At 42.2% G+C, this 18,396-nt stretch overlaps 1 protein-coding gene across 1 annotated transcript in view; it reads right to left on the bottom strand.

Annotated features, from left to right (window-relative positions):
• Positions 1-270: 270 nt before the first annotated feature.
• The window catches only part of DBX2 (developing brain homeobox 2), a gene marked incomplete at its 3' end in the record, with an annotated part of 37,135 nt that continues 19,009 nt past the window's right edge, over positions 271-18,396 (bottom strand). Inside the window, exons 3-4 of the mRNA XM_081082699.1 lie at positions 6,396-6,583; positions 271-597 (exon numbers count right to left, since the gene is read on the bottom strand). Coding sequence (XP_080938825.1) covers positions 271-597; positions 6,396-6,583 — 515 coding nt within the window. The remainder of the gene's footprint in view (positions 598-6,395; positions 6,584-18,396) is intronic.

Genomic DNA, 18,396 nt, shown 5'->3' with positions numbered 1-18,396 from the left:
TATATACACATATTTAGACTGAGCCAACTACCACTCTCATTTTTCACTTCCATCATACTTTCTGGGAGATTCTATTCCACTTACAAATTAAGTCTGAGTCTTAAGACCCAAATAACAGAACACTGGAAAAAGTTTCCTAAAGCGTTAGTTCCTGCATCACTCCAGCGGTGTTAGGTTTTAGGCACTGATGAGGCACAAGCTAGCTGGCTTTAGAGTCCAAACATTATGAGTTAAGTGTTCTTTTAAATTAACGTGAAGGAACTCTTCCATTCAGACGGTAAGTACGCCCTTCTCTCCAGCTTCTTCTTCTGAACACAAACATAAGGCACCTCGCAGCGAATTGGCTTCTGGGGGCTGTGCCCCCGAACGCTCCTGGATTAGTCTTTCTGGAGGTTCTGGGAAATTCTCCCTCCACCTGGGACTCGAGTGCTGTTGGGAGCTGTCCCAGAGGGAAGGACACGGAGAAGGGAAGCCCAGAGCGGAGCGCGAGAGGGGGTCCTCCTGAAGGCCTACTTCTTGGGCACACCTGTTGGAAAGCACTTCCTTTTCTTTGGAATTCCGCCACTTCATCCTTCTGTTCTGAAACCAAATTTTCACCTATTGAGAAGATAATTGGATAAAATGTTCACTTATTCGACATTCATTCACTTCAGCATTTGACACTATTCATTTCTCCTATTGGGCCTTCTACAGACAACCTTATCGTGACAGCCAGCCTAGCAAAATCCTTGTGGCTTTTGACTTGGGCTCCTCCAAAAATAACTGAGAAAGTACTTTAGTACAATATCCCCACATATACTTAAAAACCAAGACAACTGTGGTAAATTGGTTACATCATATGAGTCCAATATCTTTCAAGACTGATTTAACTCTCTCCAATATTTTACATCATTTAAGTTTGTGCTAAATTATTTATTCAAAGGAAATGTTACCTACTGGTAATAGCATCTGAGTGTTTATTTTGCACCAGGGTCAGGCCATGCACTCTACATGGGTTACGGAATCTGATCCTCAGAATGTCTTCAAGAAGTCCTCATTAGCATGCAAGCGCACTGAGGCTCAGAGCGATAAACAGTTCCAGGTCACAGGGTGCTTAGACTAGAATACACGACTGTCCCGTTCTAGTGCCCAGACTCATAAGCATTTGGATCTCAACAGGAACTTTTGGAGACTAAATTAAGAATATATTTTACAATGGTTTGATAAACTTCAGGCATTACACAGTTTCCAAGTTTGATTACTCCCAGAATTTATCAAACTGGAATAATTAGGCTCAATAGATAATAATTGATTGTAATTAACCTAAAAGTACTTATGATTGTGGTTTCTAATTTGAGCCATACCTTCCGACCACCCTATAAGAGTCTCTTTTTTCTATGAACCTCCCTCTTTACCTATAGGGTAGCCAACTGTGCCTGAGCAAAAAAGATCAAGATTGGGGAATAAGTGAAGATGGTAAAGGGGAATAAGAGGTATAAACTTCCAGCTAAAAAGTAAAAAAGCCATTTTGAGTGTACACACAGGGAATATAATCAATAATATTGCAGTAACTTTGCATGGTGACAACTGGTTACTAGACTTATTGTGGTGATCACATAGTAAAATATGCAAGTGTCAAATCACTATGTTGTACACCTGAAACTAACAGTGTATGCCACCTATAATTTAAAAAACAAACAAACACGGACTCAAAGAGATATTTGTATACCTATGTTCTTAGCAGCATTATTCACAAAAGCCAAAACTGGAAGAAATCCAGGTATCCATTGATGAATGGATTAACAAAATGTAGTATATACATACAATAAAATATTACTGAACGTATAAAAAATAAGAAAGTTCTGATATGTACTCCCATAGGAATAGGAATGAACCTGGAAGACATTATGCTACATGAAATAAGCCGGTCATAAAAGGACAAATATAGTATGATTCCGCTCATATAACTTACCTAGAGTAGTCAAATTCATAGAGACAGAAAGTAAAATGGTGGTTGTCAGGGGCTTGGGGGTGGGAGGAATGGGGAGACATTGTTTAATGGGTGCAAAGTTTCAGTTTTGCAAGATGAAAAACGTTCTTGAGGTGAATGTAAGTGATAGCTGCACAATAGTGTGAATGTTCTTAATGCCACTGAATTGTACATTTAAAAAAGTTAAAGTGGTAAGCTTTATGATATGTATATTTTAACCACAAAAAACAACAACACAAACTTGGAGGGATTTTTGCAACAGCTATAACAGGAAAATGTTACTAACCATAATATTCCAAAATTTTGATGAACAGCCAGAATAATTGCTATATATCAACAAAAAGGAAATATGATAGAAAAAAATGGTTTGGCCATGAAAAGGCCAATTCAAAGAGTTAAAATAGCCAATAAAATGATTAAAAGGCCCTCAAGTTCTGGTAATTAGGAAAATTTTTAAAAAGTCATTGCCAGTGAAGTTGGCAATGTTTAAAAAATTATAAGTAGCGGAAGATTTGCAAAAAGAAACTGTTATTAAGAGTGCAAATATAATTCAGTATTTTGATACAATAATATATTTGGAAAGGAATTCTTTAATCTATCACAATTTAAAATGTACATACACTTTAACTTATACATTCCAATCTTAGTTCCCTATCTTACAGAAATATTTTAAAAGTGCATGAAGATATGCAATAGTGAAACTTAGAAGTAACTTAAAGTTGAGACTGGCTAATGGAGGGGAGGGGAACATCTGTAGTACTTTCAACAATAAAGATAAATAAAATAAAACAAAAGTTGAGAATGACTCAATGAATTATGGTATAGCTATGCAACTGTTTGTATGAGATACTAAAAAATAATGAAGTAAGTCTGTACGTATGACATTGGAAGGATGCATCCGTGACATTGAATGGGGAGAAAAAGCAAAATGCCAAACAACAGGCATTGTCAGCAGCACTTTTTATAATGGCCAGAAACTGGGAGCAATCCAAGTGCCTGCCATTAGAATGAACGAACTGGTACATCGCGTGATGATGCACTGCAATGAAAACTAATGAACTCCTGCTACACGCCACCACACGAATGAATCTCACAAACATAATGTTACATAAAAGCAGCCATGGACCAAAGAATATGTGCTGAATGATTCTATTTACAGGCAAATTTGATCTGTGCAGTTAGCTGTTAGGCTGGTGGAAGGAACAGGTAGTGACTGGGAGGGGATAGGCCAGAGGTTACTGGCCCAGGTAATGTTCTACTGTGAAATCTGTGTGCTGGTTATACAGGTGGCTTATACTGTCCTTCAGAAAAAGTCAAATTATCTGCATAGTATCATCCCATTTTTATTTAAAAATATACATACACCATTAAGGGTGTCAGCTTCTTCCTTTGTAAACTAGCAATAATAAAAGCAACTATCTCATAGAGTCATTGGCAGGATAACGACATCAAATATAAGGGCACGTGGTAGTCATTACACAATGTTAGTGCATATACAACACACATACAAATTTATTTTTTTTAAACACATGACACGTCATGCCCTAGCCAGTTTGGCTCAGTGGATAGACCGTCAACTTGCGGACCAAAGGATCCCAGGTTCGGTTCCGGTCAGGTCAAGGTTGCGAGCTTGATCCCCAGTGGGGGGCATGCAGGAGGCAGCTGATCAGTGATTCTCTCTCATCATTGATGTTTCTATCTCTCTCTCCCTATTCCTTCTATTCTAAAATCAATAAAAATATATATTAAAACAAAACAAAACACATGACATGTCAATAAACTCAAACAAGAGCCATTTACAAATGACAGTAGTAACCAAGCAGTTGGATTGTTAGGGGAGTAGATGAGTTTTCATTTCTAACTTTTCCAATTTCTCTTTTGTTTGAATTTACTATAGAGATGCCATGTATTAAATGTGTAATTAGGTGTATGTGCAAGTAACAAAATGTTAAATTACTTCTGAGATGTTCACCAAATTCAGTAAAATAAAAAGCATTCATCCCTGAGGTACTTGAATTTTAAAAACAGTGTAATCAATTGTGTAAAACTATGTGCTTATGGATGGGAACTGGATGATAACAACAGTTTGTCTTCTTGAATGGAGAGACTATGCTCATCCCTCATAAAAAATTCTTTGCTATGCTTGCTGCATTCTTTTTTCCAAGTCAATTTTTAAAAAGACCATATGTATTGTCAGAGATTTTCACCCCTTCTCAGAGCACCATCAGATCAAACCTAGCTACTTTTTAAAATAGATATTTTTATTGATTTCAGAGAGATAAAAACATCAATGTTGAGAGAGAATCATTGACTGACTGCTCCTGCATGCCCCCTACTGGGGATTGAGCCCGCATCCCTGGCATGTGCCCTTGACTGGAATTGAACCTGGGACCCTTCAGTCTGCAGCTCTATCCACTGAGCCAAACCAGCTAGGGCAAACCTAGCCACTTTTGATACCTACTTCAAGTTCCTATTTAACCAGAGGTCCCTGACCTCCCAAACCTGCACATTTTCTCCCCTCTGATTCTGGAGCTTCTTATCTATAGCAATGGGATGCAGGCCAGGCCTACTCACCCTTCTGTATTCCTCACTCAAGCCCCACAATTCCTCTGAGGATCAGACAGTTCCATCACTAACTCCCCACGTGTATGCAGACCAGCCATCTGGCTATCCTTTCCAGAGATGGGAATTACTGTGAGGCTCTAGAGATACAACCCTGAGGACCACTGATCGCCCTCCTTTATTTGGCAGTATATCTAACCTACCAGATGATGTCTCCCACACGATGGTCTTACATTGTTAATGAGCTTCTGCTTTGTTTTCCCAGTTGGTTGTATGAATTCCCAGTTGGGGGTGGGGGGAGGGGAGGGTGGGAGTGGTGTATCTAAATCAGTACTTACGGATATTCCCTCTTACTGCTTACCTAGCACAATGTCTTGCATACAGTAGACCATCAAGACATAGCTACTGATTTATCTGTCACGTACCCAAAATTCCTGTGACATAGAAAGAATTTCTACATTGCCCCCTGTTTTTTAAGTTAGAGCCTGAGATACAGAGCAGTTAGTTAAGGTTAATGAACTCATCAGTACCACACAATGAGCAAAACACAGCCTGGCTGATGTAGGCCAATGACCCTCTACCACACCGCATACTGCTTCCTGGGACGAGAAAAAGTTGGGGTGGGGAGGGGGAAACAAACAGATCACTTCCCTAAGGAAAGTAAGCAGGGTTAAGGAGAATTTCATCCAAAGATAACTGGTCGAAATAAAAGCCAAAGTTAGCAACCAGGTCATCTGTATCAAAGGAAGAACAGAGCAGAGCCTCTGCTAGCTCTTCAGTGCCTTTATGCGGATTTAAAAAATTCATGTGGATGTAGCCCTGCACCAGGAAAGCCAGCTGGGAGAGCAGAGAACCAGCCGCTGCCGTCCCCCTTAGCCAAGTGCCCTGTGCAGTGAACACCCTTCACAGCTGCACACAGTGGCCCTAGGTCAGGGGTGGGCAAACTTTTTGACTCGAGGGCCACAATGGGTTCTTAAACTGGACCGGAGGCCGGAACAAAAGCATGGATGGAGTGTTTGTGTGAACTAATATAAATTCAAAGTAAACATCATTACATAAAAGGGTACGGTCTTTTTTTTTTTTAGTTTTATTCATTTCAAACTGGCCGGATCCAGCCGGCCCACGGGCCATAGTTTGCCCACGGCTGCCCTAGGAGAATGCAAACTCCAGTCAGGTTGCCTGGGGTGGGGCTTTGGCTCTCTGTTTACTTCTCCACATTTCCTCACCTATCAAATGTGGATGATTATAGTGCTTAATTTCATATGGTGATACGGTCAATGCTAGTCTCTTGTTTATAATTAGCAGGCCAATCTTTAAATGGAGTATTCTGTGCCTCCCAAAAGGCCACAAAGACTCATCCAAAATTATATAAAACATCAATGTGCAAGAAAGGTTTGCAAGTGTTGCAGATTTGAAATTGCTTAACTATACTTGTCATAAACCCAAAATACAAAATAATGAAATCTATTAAGAGTTACTTATGAGTCACTCATTCATACCTTGGTTTTGGATTAAAAATTAAGAAAAAGACAGGGAACTTGGTTCCTGTTTTTGTAGGGAATTAAGTAGCCTGCTTTTCTCAAATAAAAGCAGAGCAAACAGTTTAATGAAGTAAATGCCACATCCTTAGCATTTACATTACATTTACAAGAATTAATGAGGCAAAAACCTAGACCTCTGGCAAAAGAATCCATTTCCAAACAGGAATTGTGACCTATATTTGCACCCACTAAAAAACTTATGAAAATCATTTCAATAATGCTTCAGGGTCCAGCCTGATACAACAAGTATTTGCCAAATGGATGGCTCCTCTCGTATTCACTCAGAAATCGGGAGCAGTGGCCATCTTCCTGCTCCTCAGTACCTGTGATTCCTTTAGTCCCAAGTTGATGGCAAGTTTCTTCCGGTCTATTTTGCTGATATATTTCTGCTTCTGGAACATTTTCTCCAGCGCCTTTCTCTGGTCCTCAGAAAAGACGGCTCTTCTTAAAATGCCCCTCCGAGCTTTGGAGTTAGAGTCCTGTGCCAGGAGAGGCAGCACACTCTCCTCATCTGGAGATGGAAAAAGATGCAAAGCCCAGTTAGCGTTATCAGAGAAGCCTGCGTCTTTCCCGTCAGTGTGCTCCTTGTCAGTACGGTGGCCAGATTCCCTCGTCTCTGAGCTCTGCACGCTTAGCGCAGGGCTCCTTTCCCAAGTGTTGGTCGTGGACTCTGTTGAGACTCTGATCGAGGCTCTTTGCCCCCCTCTGGGGAAAAAGTACCTATGCTTTCCCTCCCGACTTTGTGTGCCACGTCAGAAAGTCCCCGGTCCCAGGTAACAGAGCTCCCATGCGGAACAAGAAGCAGGTGGTTTAAACACTTCATGTTTCTCTACTTCCCCATTCACTCATTCATTTATTCTCTCCAGAAACTTTTCAACACCGACCATATGCCAGGCACTCTGTTCAATACTATACCCTGAGAAAGAAGACAGATATGTCTTATCCCACTCATTACCTGTGAAATCTAGTGACAGGCATTGATTGAACTAGCAGCACAAGTATAAAATATGCGGAAGGAGGGTACCTTAAGAGCACAAAACAAGGGGTCTGATCTTACTCCGGGATGTCAGAGAAAGATTGTAAAAGTCAGAGAACGGTTCATCTGAGAAGGGAGGTTTGGAAAACCCCCAATCACAGCCACCACCACAAGCTGCAATTCAGTTGATCACCAACTCTGTCAGGTCTGAGACTTTTACTACTTTTTCTGCCTTCCTGTGGCTAGCATAACACTAGTTCCCACCCTATGAGAGTCTCATTCATCATTTATTCATTCATTCATTCATTCATCTTCCCAGCTGTGGTAGGCAGAATAACGGTCTCCCCCAAAATGCCCATGTTCTAATCCCTGTAACTTGTGAATATGTTACATGACATGGCAAGGGGGAATGAATGTTACAGATAGAATTACAGTTGCTAATCAGATGACCTTGAGATTGGGAGAGTATCCTGGAATATCCAGGTGGGCCCAAGATGATTACAAGAGAGGAAGGCCAAAAAAAAAAAAAAAAATCATGGAGACAGATTTGAAGGTGCTACGCTTCTTGCTCTGAAGATGGAGGAGGATGCGGCCACAGCCAAGAAATGCAGGCAGCCACTGGGAACTGGGAAACGCAAGGGAACGGGTTCTTTCTCCCCTGGAGCCTCCAGAAGGAATGCCGTCCTGCCAGCCCCATGCTTTTAGTCCAGTGAGACCATTCCAGGCTCCAAACTTCCAAACCTGTAAGGTAATATGTTGGTATTGCTTTAAGATGCTAGGTTTGTGAAAATGTGTTGCAGTGGCAAGAAGACACTAATACACTGGGTATCAGACTCCCTGGGCTAATTGCTAAGGAAACCAGACAACTACCACATGGTCCCGGCCCTCAAGGAGCTCCTCACCCTCTTAAGGGAGGACTGACACATGACCATCACTCCAGAAACACCAGGGAAGCAGGACTCTCGTTTACAGCTGTAGCCGGTACACATTTTGGTGCTTCATAATTATTTTTTTCTAAATAAACAAGCGAATGAGTAGACATTGCTTACAGACGTAAGTACTACAATAGAATGAACTGTAAGAACTACGGCATCACAAAGGAGGAAATGGTGAGTTCAGAGAAAATAGTTAGGTTGAGCCAAGTCTAAAAGAACAAACCAGTTCAGAAGAGAAAGCGCCAAGGCCAATCCAGGCAGAGTGGCTGGCACATCTAAAAGCACTATGCCCAAGGGAATCAAGTCTGTCCAAGGACGAGTCAGCCGGCTGCAAGGCTGGGGAGGGGCCTGAAGCAGGGAGTGCAAGCTGACAACCATATCCAGCCTGCCCATGGGTGTTGCTTCGTGTTGCAGTGTTAAGGATTCTGATTTAATTGTCCACATGTAATAACTGGGAGGTTTCATGTAAATTCCAGGTTTCCAGCATCCCTTCAAAGGGCACCACGCTGGGCTCTCTCCCACAAAGCTAATGGCTACCAGAGTGAGCAGCAGGTGCTCCTTTAGGTGGAGCACATGGCCCCCAGTTTGCCATCACCTCCCCTAGCTTGCATTTTACCTGCCAGGCTCTGGAAGGCATTTGGACCTCTGGCATAGGGATTATGGAGTGGAACTGGGCCAGATCATAGATGACTACAAGAGTTTGGGACATCATCCAATAGGCAGTGAAGATCTAATACTTACTCTGTTTGAAGCCACTGAAATGCATTATTTCATTTACTAGAGCCCTAGTGCACGAAATTTGTGCACGGGTAGGGTCCCTAGGCCTGGCCGGCGATCAGGAATGATCAGGGCCTTCCAGCTGCTGGCTGAGACCTTCCTTAGTTCCACGCTGCCCCCTGGTGGTGAGCACACATCACAGCGAGCAGTCGAACTCCTGGTCGGTCGAACTCCCAAGGGGACAATTTGCCTTTTATTATATAGGATACTTCCCAACCAATCAATGCTATGAATGCTACTATTGTTCTCCCCATTTTATATAGATAAATAAAATGAAACTTAGGTAACTTAAGTAACTTTACTGGAGGTCACATGGGCTAGGGCCGTGGTCGGCAAACTGCGGCTCGCGAGCCACATGCGGCTCTTTGGCCCCTTGAGTGTGGCTCTTCCTAAGCCTTAGGAGTACCTTAATTAAGTTAATAACAATGTACCTACCTATATAGCTTAAGTTTAAAAAATTTGGCTCTCAAAAGAAATTTCAATTGTTGTACTGTTGATATTTGGCTCTGTTGACTAATGAGTTTGCTGACCACTGGGCTAGGGCTTCAAACCCAGAAAGACCCATTGCAAATCAAAGGCCCCTAACCCTACACAATACTCACACATTTCGACAAGTATTTTAGAAAGAGAATTCCAATAAATAAATAGATCTGGTTAATTCTACATCTGTAATGCGATAGCTCCCTTTCCTATTTGTCTAGAAGGCTGCAAACATCTCCCAGCAAGTCCTTTAGCCCTGGGTTACCTCTCATTCTGGTTCATTCTCATGTTGCCAGAAGAACCACTGGCCTCTCCCTCTTTCCTTCCAGCTCTGTAACATTCACATCTCCTTAGGAATGCCACAGCCCTGGGATGTAACACACCCAATTCCTTACAAAGTCTGCTTTTTTGATACCCACCCCATCCATGCATCCTCTCACAGGGTCTTAGTCAACTCTCCATTTATAGAACCACCTATTTTGGCCTGTCTCATGCCAAGGTCACATCTTGAAGTCAGGTTTTAGCAACTGTATTCACTATTTCTTTATCAGAGATTTAATGAGTTTAACGGAATATTGGTCAATAACAAAAAATATTCTAAACAGCTCAATATGTCCATCTTTTTCTAAGTGCTTTTCTTCCCTGAACTTGCCTCGGTACAGAGACCCTGGGGTTGGCACTTGGGCATGATTTCAGAGCACAGAGGTATCTGGTGGGAGATGTCTCTCTAGGAAGCTTCGGGACAAAGGACTTGGGAGGACAGAATTCCAAACTGGGTTTGGATCTCAGCACTTAGCAGCGTGACTTGGAGCAAGTTAGTCTCTTTCAGCTCCTCTTACAGGGTTGCTCTAAGGATTTGATGAAACAGCACAAGAAAATTTCAGGGCCAATCCTACAGCAAAAATCCCACACATCTATTTGTCCCCCTTGTTGGATAGCTTTTGATTTTTATAAGAATCACATGCCACAGACGTCTTCTGTACAGATGAAGTGTTCAGAGCAGGTAAAGTCCAATGCTGCCCAGAGGACACAGAGCTCAGCTGGTAACAAGGTTTTCAGAATCCCAATGCTCGGATCCTTCCTCTGCCCACAGAGCTTCTCTCCTAAGGCGTGATGGGTCAAAACTCGGAAGGAACATGTGTAAACACAGCCAGCGCTCCTGTCTGTGGCCACAGGCCCTGCACCCTGTCCTGATGATCGGACTGCGAGCCTGACTACAGGGCATGTCCTGTGCAGCCTGCTCACTGTGTGGCCTGCTCACGTGATTTTTGATTCTGGCATTCTTAGCTTGTAAATATATCCACTCTATCATTATGAGAGCCATATATATTAAAACTTAGAGACAGAAACCAAAATATTCAAAGGGAACATACATTATGCTATATCCACTCGGTGAAATGTTAAAGAATCATTAAAGATGAGGACTTTGAAGATCAGGCAGCAGCAAAGATATAGACTATGCTTACAACTAAGCAAAATGCAGAGGAAAAATACTGAAAAGGCAAAAATAAACACTAAGACAGGCTACGGTTGGAGAGTTGTGGACAAATAATTCATCTCCACTCTACATTTGAAGTCTGGTTCTATTTTCTGAAGAAAACAGCAAACGATCGAGCAATCTTCGGGGGAATAATCTGGCAGAGTGGTTGAGTTGCTGCTGAGTGGCAACTGAAGATGAATCCAATCCATCCTTCGGGTGTTCACAGTTGATAAGAAGAGGTCCAAGGAGAACACAGGCAGTCGCAGCACCGCGAGATAAACACCCACAGACCACAGCAGCGACAGCATTCAGGCCGCCAGATAAGAAGCCACTGAGTCTTCCCGTGTCTCCATGCTGCACGGACTTACACATGTTCCTTCCGAGTTTTGACCCAGTCTTACTCCGGAGGCCAACAGAGTAAGTCCTGTGAGAAGAGCAGCCAGAACAGCACCTCCCCTTGCTGGCCGTCTAGACAAAGCAGGCAGCACAGACACGTGAGTGGGGCGAGGACAAGTGTGAAACATGGTGGATCTAGGAAGCTCGCCCAGCCCGGTGTCTCCAGATTGCAGGGTATGAGTGGAGAGACACAGAGGGTAAACTGGGAAGGTAGCTTAGAGCCAGGTTATAATTTATACAGGGAGAGCCTTTCAAGTAGGACCTGACCAATTTAGCATTTTAAAAAGGCCAATATTTTCTGAGTTTATAAAACTTTTTATATCTATGTAGAAATGCAAAACAAATGTATGGACCTATATGGCTAGTTTTTAAAAAAATCTATATATTTTTTTCTAAGTAGAGGTTTTTATAAGTAGAAGTCATTATTCTACTCATTTAGCCCCTTCTTCACCAAGATCTATCTGTTTAAATAAAATAATGGAGTAACACATTTAAATGCCCCTAAAACAGAAACCCATAGGTTTTTCTTAATGAATTACTTTTAAGCCAAGAGAAAGGAAATCCCCATCAAGGGAATCTACAAATAAGTTATACTTACTAACATTTTGGGGGTCATGGACCCAAACCAGACCTCATTCTCTGAAAAAAAAAGACCTGGAGTGGTTTTAGGGCCAAAGAGCTAACTCCTGGGTCCAGCCCTTAGCTTTCAGTGTCCATAACAAACACGAATACAGCCAATGAACAAGCAAAAACTATGGTAAAGATAAAGAATATCACAGTCTTCCTTTCATTGCTAGTTGCCTGGTTAATGCACATGTCATGCCTGTGTTCACACAGTGATGTGCCTCGGGTCCCACAAGGAGCTGCACTCCCACCAATGCTCCTTCCCCTGTTGGACCCATGAGGATTTTATAAGCTCTCTCTGGATCTAAGCACTGACCACACTGATGCACCTACAGTGTTTTCAAACTTTCTAAAACTACGAATATGTGCTCACATTTATACATGCAAAACAAACATGGGCTTCAAGAACTTGGTGACTCAGAAATCTCTCAGAAGCTACTGAAAACTTATAAGCAACAAATACCTCCGACTATTTCTGAGTTCATGACAAATGTCTGACTGGTATGGAAACATCCAGGTGACAAAAAATAAATATACAAATGAATAATCTATACTAAAAATAGCCTAGGTGGTGTCACGCCCTCACGCATCATGCCCTAACGTCATCACAAGATGGCCATCACAAGATGGCTGTGCACACAGCGAAGGTGGGGCCCAGCGGCCACTTCATGTGGTGAGGCCTGGGAGTCCCGTGTCTCCATGCTGCACGGAGGAGGCCGGTCCCAGTGTCTCCACCACCTCACACAGAGGAGTCAGGTACTGGTGAAGGAGGCAGGTCATGGCAGGGAGGGCAGTTGGGGGCGATCAGGCCAGCAGGAGAGGGCAGTTGTGGGTGATCAGGCCAGCAGGAGAGGGCAGTTGTGGGTGATCAGGCCAGCAGGAGAGGGCAGTTGTGGGTGATCAGGCCAGCAGGAGAGGGCAGTTGTGGGTGATCAGGCCAGCAGGAGAGGGCAGTTGTGGGTGATCAGGCCGGCAGGGGAGCAGTTAAATATCAATCAGGCCGGCAGGGGAGCGGTAGGGGGCAATCAGACTGGCAGGCAGAAGCAGTTAAGGGCAATCAGGCAGAAAGGCAGGCAAGCAGTTAGAAGCCAGCAGTCCCGGATTGTGAGAGGGATGTCCGACTGCCGGTTTAGGCCTGATCCTGCAGGGGTCCCAGATTGGAGAGGGTGCAGGCCGGGCTGAGAGACACTCCCCTCCCACGCATGAATTTTGTGCACCAGGCCTCTAGTATAAAAATAAACAAATGCAGAGTTTAAGGCATGGAGTAGAAAAGAGGCATTAAAAACCAGGGCCACCAATTCAAGGTGCTACATACAGACTCTGGGATATCATTATGATGATTATATTCTAATGCAGCTTCCATATATATCTGGGGCTCAACATGTGCTAATATATGTGCTAACTACACACAGCATGTCATGTAATCTTTACAACAATCACCAGGGTTATATATTATCACCCGTTTTCCACAGGAAAAAACTCGGGCAATTGAGGTCACACATCAAAGCAGAGTGAGGCCAATCAGTGCTCTTTAAAATTATACCGAAGACTGTGGACATTATGGGTGGGCATAGAAGGAAGTCAGGAGGTGAGGAAGAGTCAAATTAAAATGGCAGAATTACCTGTTGGGAAAGTTTTCAAAGACATGATTCCCTGCCCTAAGGGGTGTGGCTCAGTGGATAGAGCATCAGCCTGCAGCCTGAAGGGTCCCAGGTTCGATTCTGGTCAAGAGCATGTACCTTAGTTGCAGGCATATCCCCAGTAGGGGGTGTGCAGGAGGCAGCTGATCAATGTTTCTCTCTCATCGATGTTTCTAACTCTCTATCCTTCTCCCTTCCTCTCTATAAAAAATTAATAAAATATATTTTTTTAAAAAAGACATGATTCCCTAGATCCTGAGATGACCTCCACACACCATCATCCCCCGGAACCCCTGTGTGTAATGTGCGTAGTGAAGGGCACTGCAAATGGAGGTGCACTGTGGTGAGTGATATTGTTTGGGGGTGGGGTGGGGGTGGGGAGAGCAATAGAGAGACACAGCATTAGATAAACTAGTGGAAAACTCTGCCTCTCCCTTTGCTTTAACCTCCAAAAAATATGTCTGAACTCTGAAGTCAGGCATTGCTATTTATAACAGCCAACAAGCGTAGAGAACAAGAGGGCACCCGGTAGGTCACTTTCTAGACATCAGCCCAAGGGCACAGAAGTGTAGCTCTGCCCTGACTGTTACCCCTGCAACCCAACATAGACTCTCCCAAGAACAGTGTACTGGGACTTCGTGTGCTGTTTAGACTCACTGGCATCTCTGGATTATTGATCCCATATGGGACAACTTCCTTTGTCCTATATCCTTTCACCTTATTGCTTCTGGAAGCCCTGTGAAGGGTTTTGGACCATTCATGTCTTTGCTCCATTCTAAGTACCTGGGCCCTGCCATGGCACTGGCCTTGTTTCCAGTTCTCCTCTACCCCCAGTCTGGGCTACCTTGGGATCACAGCAACTCAAAAAGTGCTATATGATGGCCACTCCTCGTAAGCTATACTGTTTCAGGTTTTCTTTCTGAGTTTACACAGGCTCTCTGTATTAAAGATTCAGTGATGACCCAATATCCTTGCGACTTTAAGAAAAGTTATAGCACACATCTGTGAAGCAACAATGAATCTACATCACTTAAGGCTTTTAGTAAAAAAATATAAAAACCCTGGCCTGTTTGCCTCAGTGATTAAGAGCATCAGCCTGCAGATCAAGGGGTCATGGGTTTGATTCTCATGTCAATGTTTCTCTCTCTCCCTCTCTCTCTTTCTCTCCCCCCCTCCTTCCTCCCTTCTACTCTCTCCAAAAATCAATGGAAAAAATATTCTCCAGTGAGGATTAAATGTGTGTGTGTGTGTGTGGTGGTGGTGGTGGTGGTGATGATGATGATTTCAGGATAGCTCATCAGAGATTACCAACCAACGTTTCAGAAGCACATCCCTTCATCCTTCTATACAGATTCAATAGTAGCTTCTCAGAGCTCAAAGAGACAGATCATTTGTTTAATGCAGGCCTCTCCACCAGGGCAGCTAGGATGCCAATGGCCCATTAACTATTTCTTCAAACGTAAGTTATTTTGAACCATGGGTCTGCATGTCTCCTTCCTAGAGTTGCTTTCCTCCAACATAGAGTGGTGCTTCTCTGTGGACTCATCTTTGCAACAACACTTGAACAGTTGTAGTTCTGTTCACCTGTCTGCCAGGGTTTCCTCATTTTCTCTCCCGTGAAGAGCTTCCTGGCCCTTCTTATTTTCAACTGTGGAGTATGCATATGCATTTTATGCAATTCTCGTGGATTTGAGGCCTGAAGAGAAAAGATACAGCATTTTCCTAGCCCGCCCTATTTAAGCTGGAAGTTATCTTCCAATCTCTATACACCTAGAATTTGGGAACGCTATATAATAATATTTCATTATCACACAGTTTGATTTTCTAAAAAATTTTCCCTTATATTCAGCCCAAATTCAATTTCCATTAAATTCTACTCACTTGGCCCCAAATCTTTCCTTTATATCTGTAATAAATACAATATATCTAACTTAAAGATAACTTCATGTTATTATTTCTCTTCTCCAGGCAAAACATACTCAATTGCTTTAAAAAATTCCTGACCAGGCATATTGCTCCTTCACCATTTTAGTTGCTGACTACCTCCTGACCTGGTTTTTATATGCAAATCTGTTCCACGTGCCTTTTAACGTGGACCTGCAGAACTGAATAGATGTAGGCAATCTGACCATTACAGGGTCCAACAGGACTATTATCTCCCTTTGTTCTGGATAGTCTACTTCCAAAAGCACAATCCAACATCCCCACATCATTCTGTAGACACACATTGAGCTATAAGTACAACCCTCCCCTACTTTGTTCTATCCGCCCAATTAGCTCGCTCCCCTGTTCTGTATTTGTGCATTAGTTGGGGGAAATCTGAAATCAGGACTTTTATTCACTGCCCTGTTAGATTTTATGTTCAGGCAAGGGCTATAGACAAGGTCAGGAACAAGCATGCTATACTAATAACTAGTTCCCCTCCCGCATCCTCCACCCCCACCCCCCACTACTTATGAACATTTAGGGAGAAGAGAACTCCATTTCAGAAACATTACTCATATGCTTTCACTGCCTCTGTAGAAACGCTGAATAGAGCCATCGACTTGGAAAATCTATTGTCTTTGAGTCTCTGTCTCCTTGAAACATTCTTCCTGGTTGACCGAGTGTCATTTATCTATGGAGTACCCCTCCCGTCACTACCAAGAAGTCAAAACCTACATTCAACTTATTGCACAAACTCAATTATGTTCTCAACAAAATAATTAGGTTTCCTTCCCTATTTGAACACAATGCTGCATCCCTCTGAAGATATCAGAGTGCTAAAGAGAAATCTTTACAAAAGAAATTTTTATGCAGCCTTGAATGGACTTCCACAGGTCTTGTCAGTTTCTGCAGCCACACCAGCTTTGAGAACAGCCAAATCAGGTGGCAAGAATACTAACCAGAGCCTGGCCAGGTGGCTCAGTTGGTTAAAGCGTGGTCTCATACACCAAAAGCTTGTGTGGGAACATACCTAGGTTGTGGGATTGGATCCCTGGTCAGAGTGAATAAGGGAGGCAGTTGATGGATATTTCTCTCTCACATCCATGTTCTCTCTCTCTCTCTCTCTCTCTCTCTCTCTCTCTCTCTCTCTCTCTCTCTCTCTCTCCTTGCCTCTCTCTAAAGTCAATAAAAACATATCCTCAGGTGAGGATTTAAACAGAAAAAAAGAATACTAACTAGAGCATTAACCCCTTTGACAGCAGCACTCACAGACCAACCTACATGCACAATAACAGCAATGTCCCTTCCCTGCTGCCTTCCACAAAGTCTTAAATTCAAACTTGGAGAGCGTATTATGTTCTTTTAAGTTTTAACAAAGAAGAGAAGGGAGTAAAATGATCTCAAAGGAAGACAATGAAGGTCATCTCCCAATAAAAAAGGCAGAGCAGCTTGTCCCAGAATATTTCCCTGCGCATATTTTTACACTGGTGCTCCACATCTAAACTTTGTCTTTTAATGCAAAAAATTCTAAAAAGGTCAAGTTCAAGTTGGGTACTCAGAGACAAAAAGAAATAATTATCTGATGAATTCAATTAGCTATCCTACATAATTAAGACTCCCTGAACTTTTTTCAGGTAGTTTTTCTGAAGGTCATTCTCTGCATAATTTCCAAAACTTTCCATTTCCTTTTAGCTGAGAAATGTGTTATTTTTTAAAAGAAACTTATGGATGTAATATCAAAGATTTTCCTTACACTGCTTTGAGGGAGGGGAGAACTTTTACTGCTGCCTTTTAATTTTCCCCCACTGTAAGGGTTGTGCTTAAATAGCCTATTAAACTATTTATTATATGTGGGAAGGGCGCTGGATGAATGATTGTTTCCACATTGCTATGAGTTGATCATAAATCTAAAAGTTAACAGAAAAAGTAAATCAACTATAAACAACCGAGTCATGTTAAAAGAGTCAAAATGATATTTCACTTGCTAGTTATGGGTGTGTTGATCTGATCCTACACTTTGGGAAATAGTGAAGTTAATACTGTGAAACAATAATGAGGGCTGTTGATTTCATCGCTTACTAAACATTTTAGTATAAACCTTAAATTTGGCTGTCCAACCTGAAACATAATATGAGATTATTTGGACAGTTCATTTTCCTCCTTTTGTACAATGGAAAAAGTTTAAATGCTTGGGCATAAAAAGTGCTCTTATTATTAAAAAGAGAAAAAAATCAGGGGGATCTAGTAAATGCTTTAAATAAAAATGATTACTGTGCAGACATAAGCCTTATTAACTGCTCCTTGGCCTCATGGTTATTTATGTAAAAGTCTTTATTGACAACATAAATCCACCATTTCATTATTATTTGCTGCCAATACAATGAACATTATAAGCAAGAAAATAAGGAATTCATTTCAGATTTATAACTAATGAGACACCAAAGGTTATTTAAAAACACTTGTGGCATCTCTAAACTGCTTTAAAATGCAACTTTAGAAATAAAAACAAACCCAGTGCAGCATTCTCTATCCTCAATCTCAGCTGCTTTATTAAATAAAAAAAAAAGATAAACAAGAGACTTATAAGCCCCCAGAGATCGACACAATTTACAACAGTTACACCGAAAGCATAAAGTGGGGAGAGCTGAGAAGCAGATAGAAGAAAATCAAACTTGCTTGAAGTAAATGTTCAAGCCATTGAGAAGATGAAGTTATCTAGGAACTGTCTTTAGAACAGTTTCAATGTGCTCTTTTTATTAAACAGGCCTGGGCACTAGAGTACTTTCATGATTTAAAGACTCTTATTAGCGCTAACTGGTTTGGCTCAGTGGATGGAGCGTCGGCCTGCGGACGGAAAGGTCCCAGGTTTGATTCCGGTCAAGGGCATGTACCTTGGTTGCGGGCACATCCCCAGTAGGAGGTGTGTAGGAGGCAGCTGATCGATGTTTCTAACTCTCTATCCCTCTCCCTTACTCTCTGTAAAAAAATCAATAAAATATATTTTTAAAAAATAAATAAAAAATAAAGACTCATTAATAAAACACTCCTAGAGAATGAATACAAACATCCACTGACACATACACGAATATC

This window comes from Myotis nattereri (assembly GCF_964212035.1).
Source record: "Myotis nattereri genome assembly, chromosome: 2".
NCBI lineage: Eukaryota > Metazoa > Chordata > Mammalia > Chiroptera > Vespertilionidae > Myotis > Myotis nattereri.
This window is presented reverse-complemented; position numbering and strand designations above follow the sequence as displayed.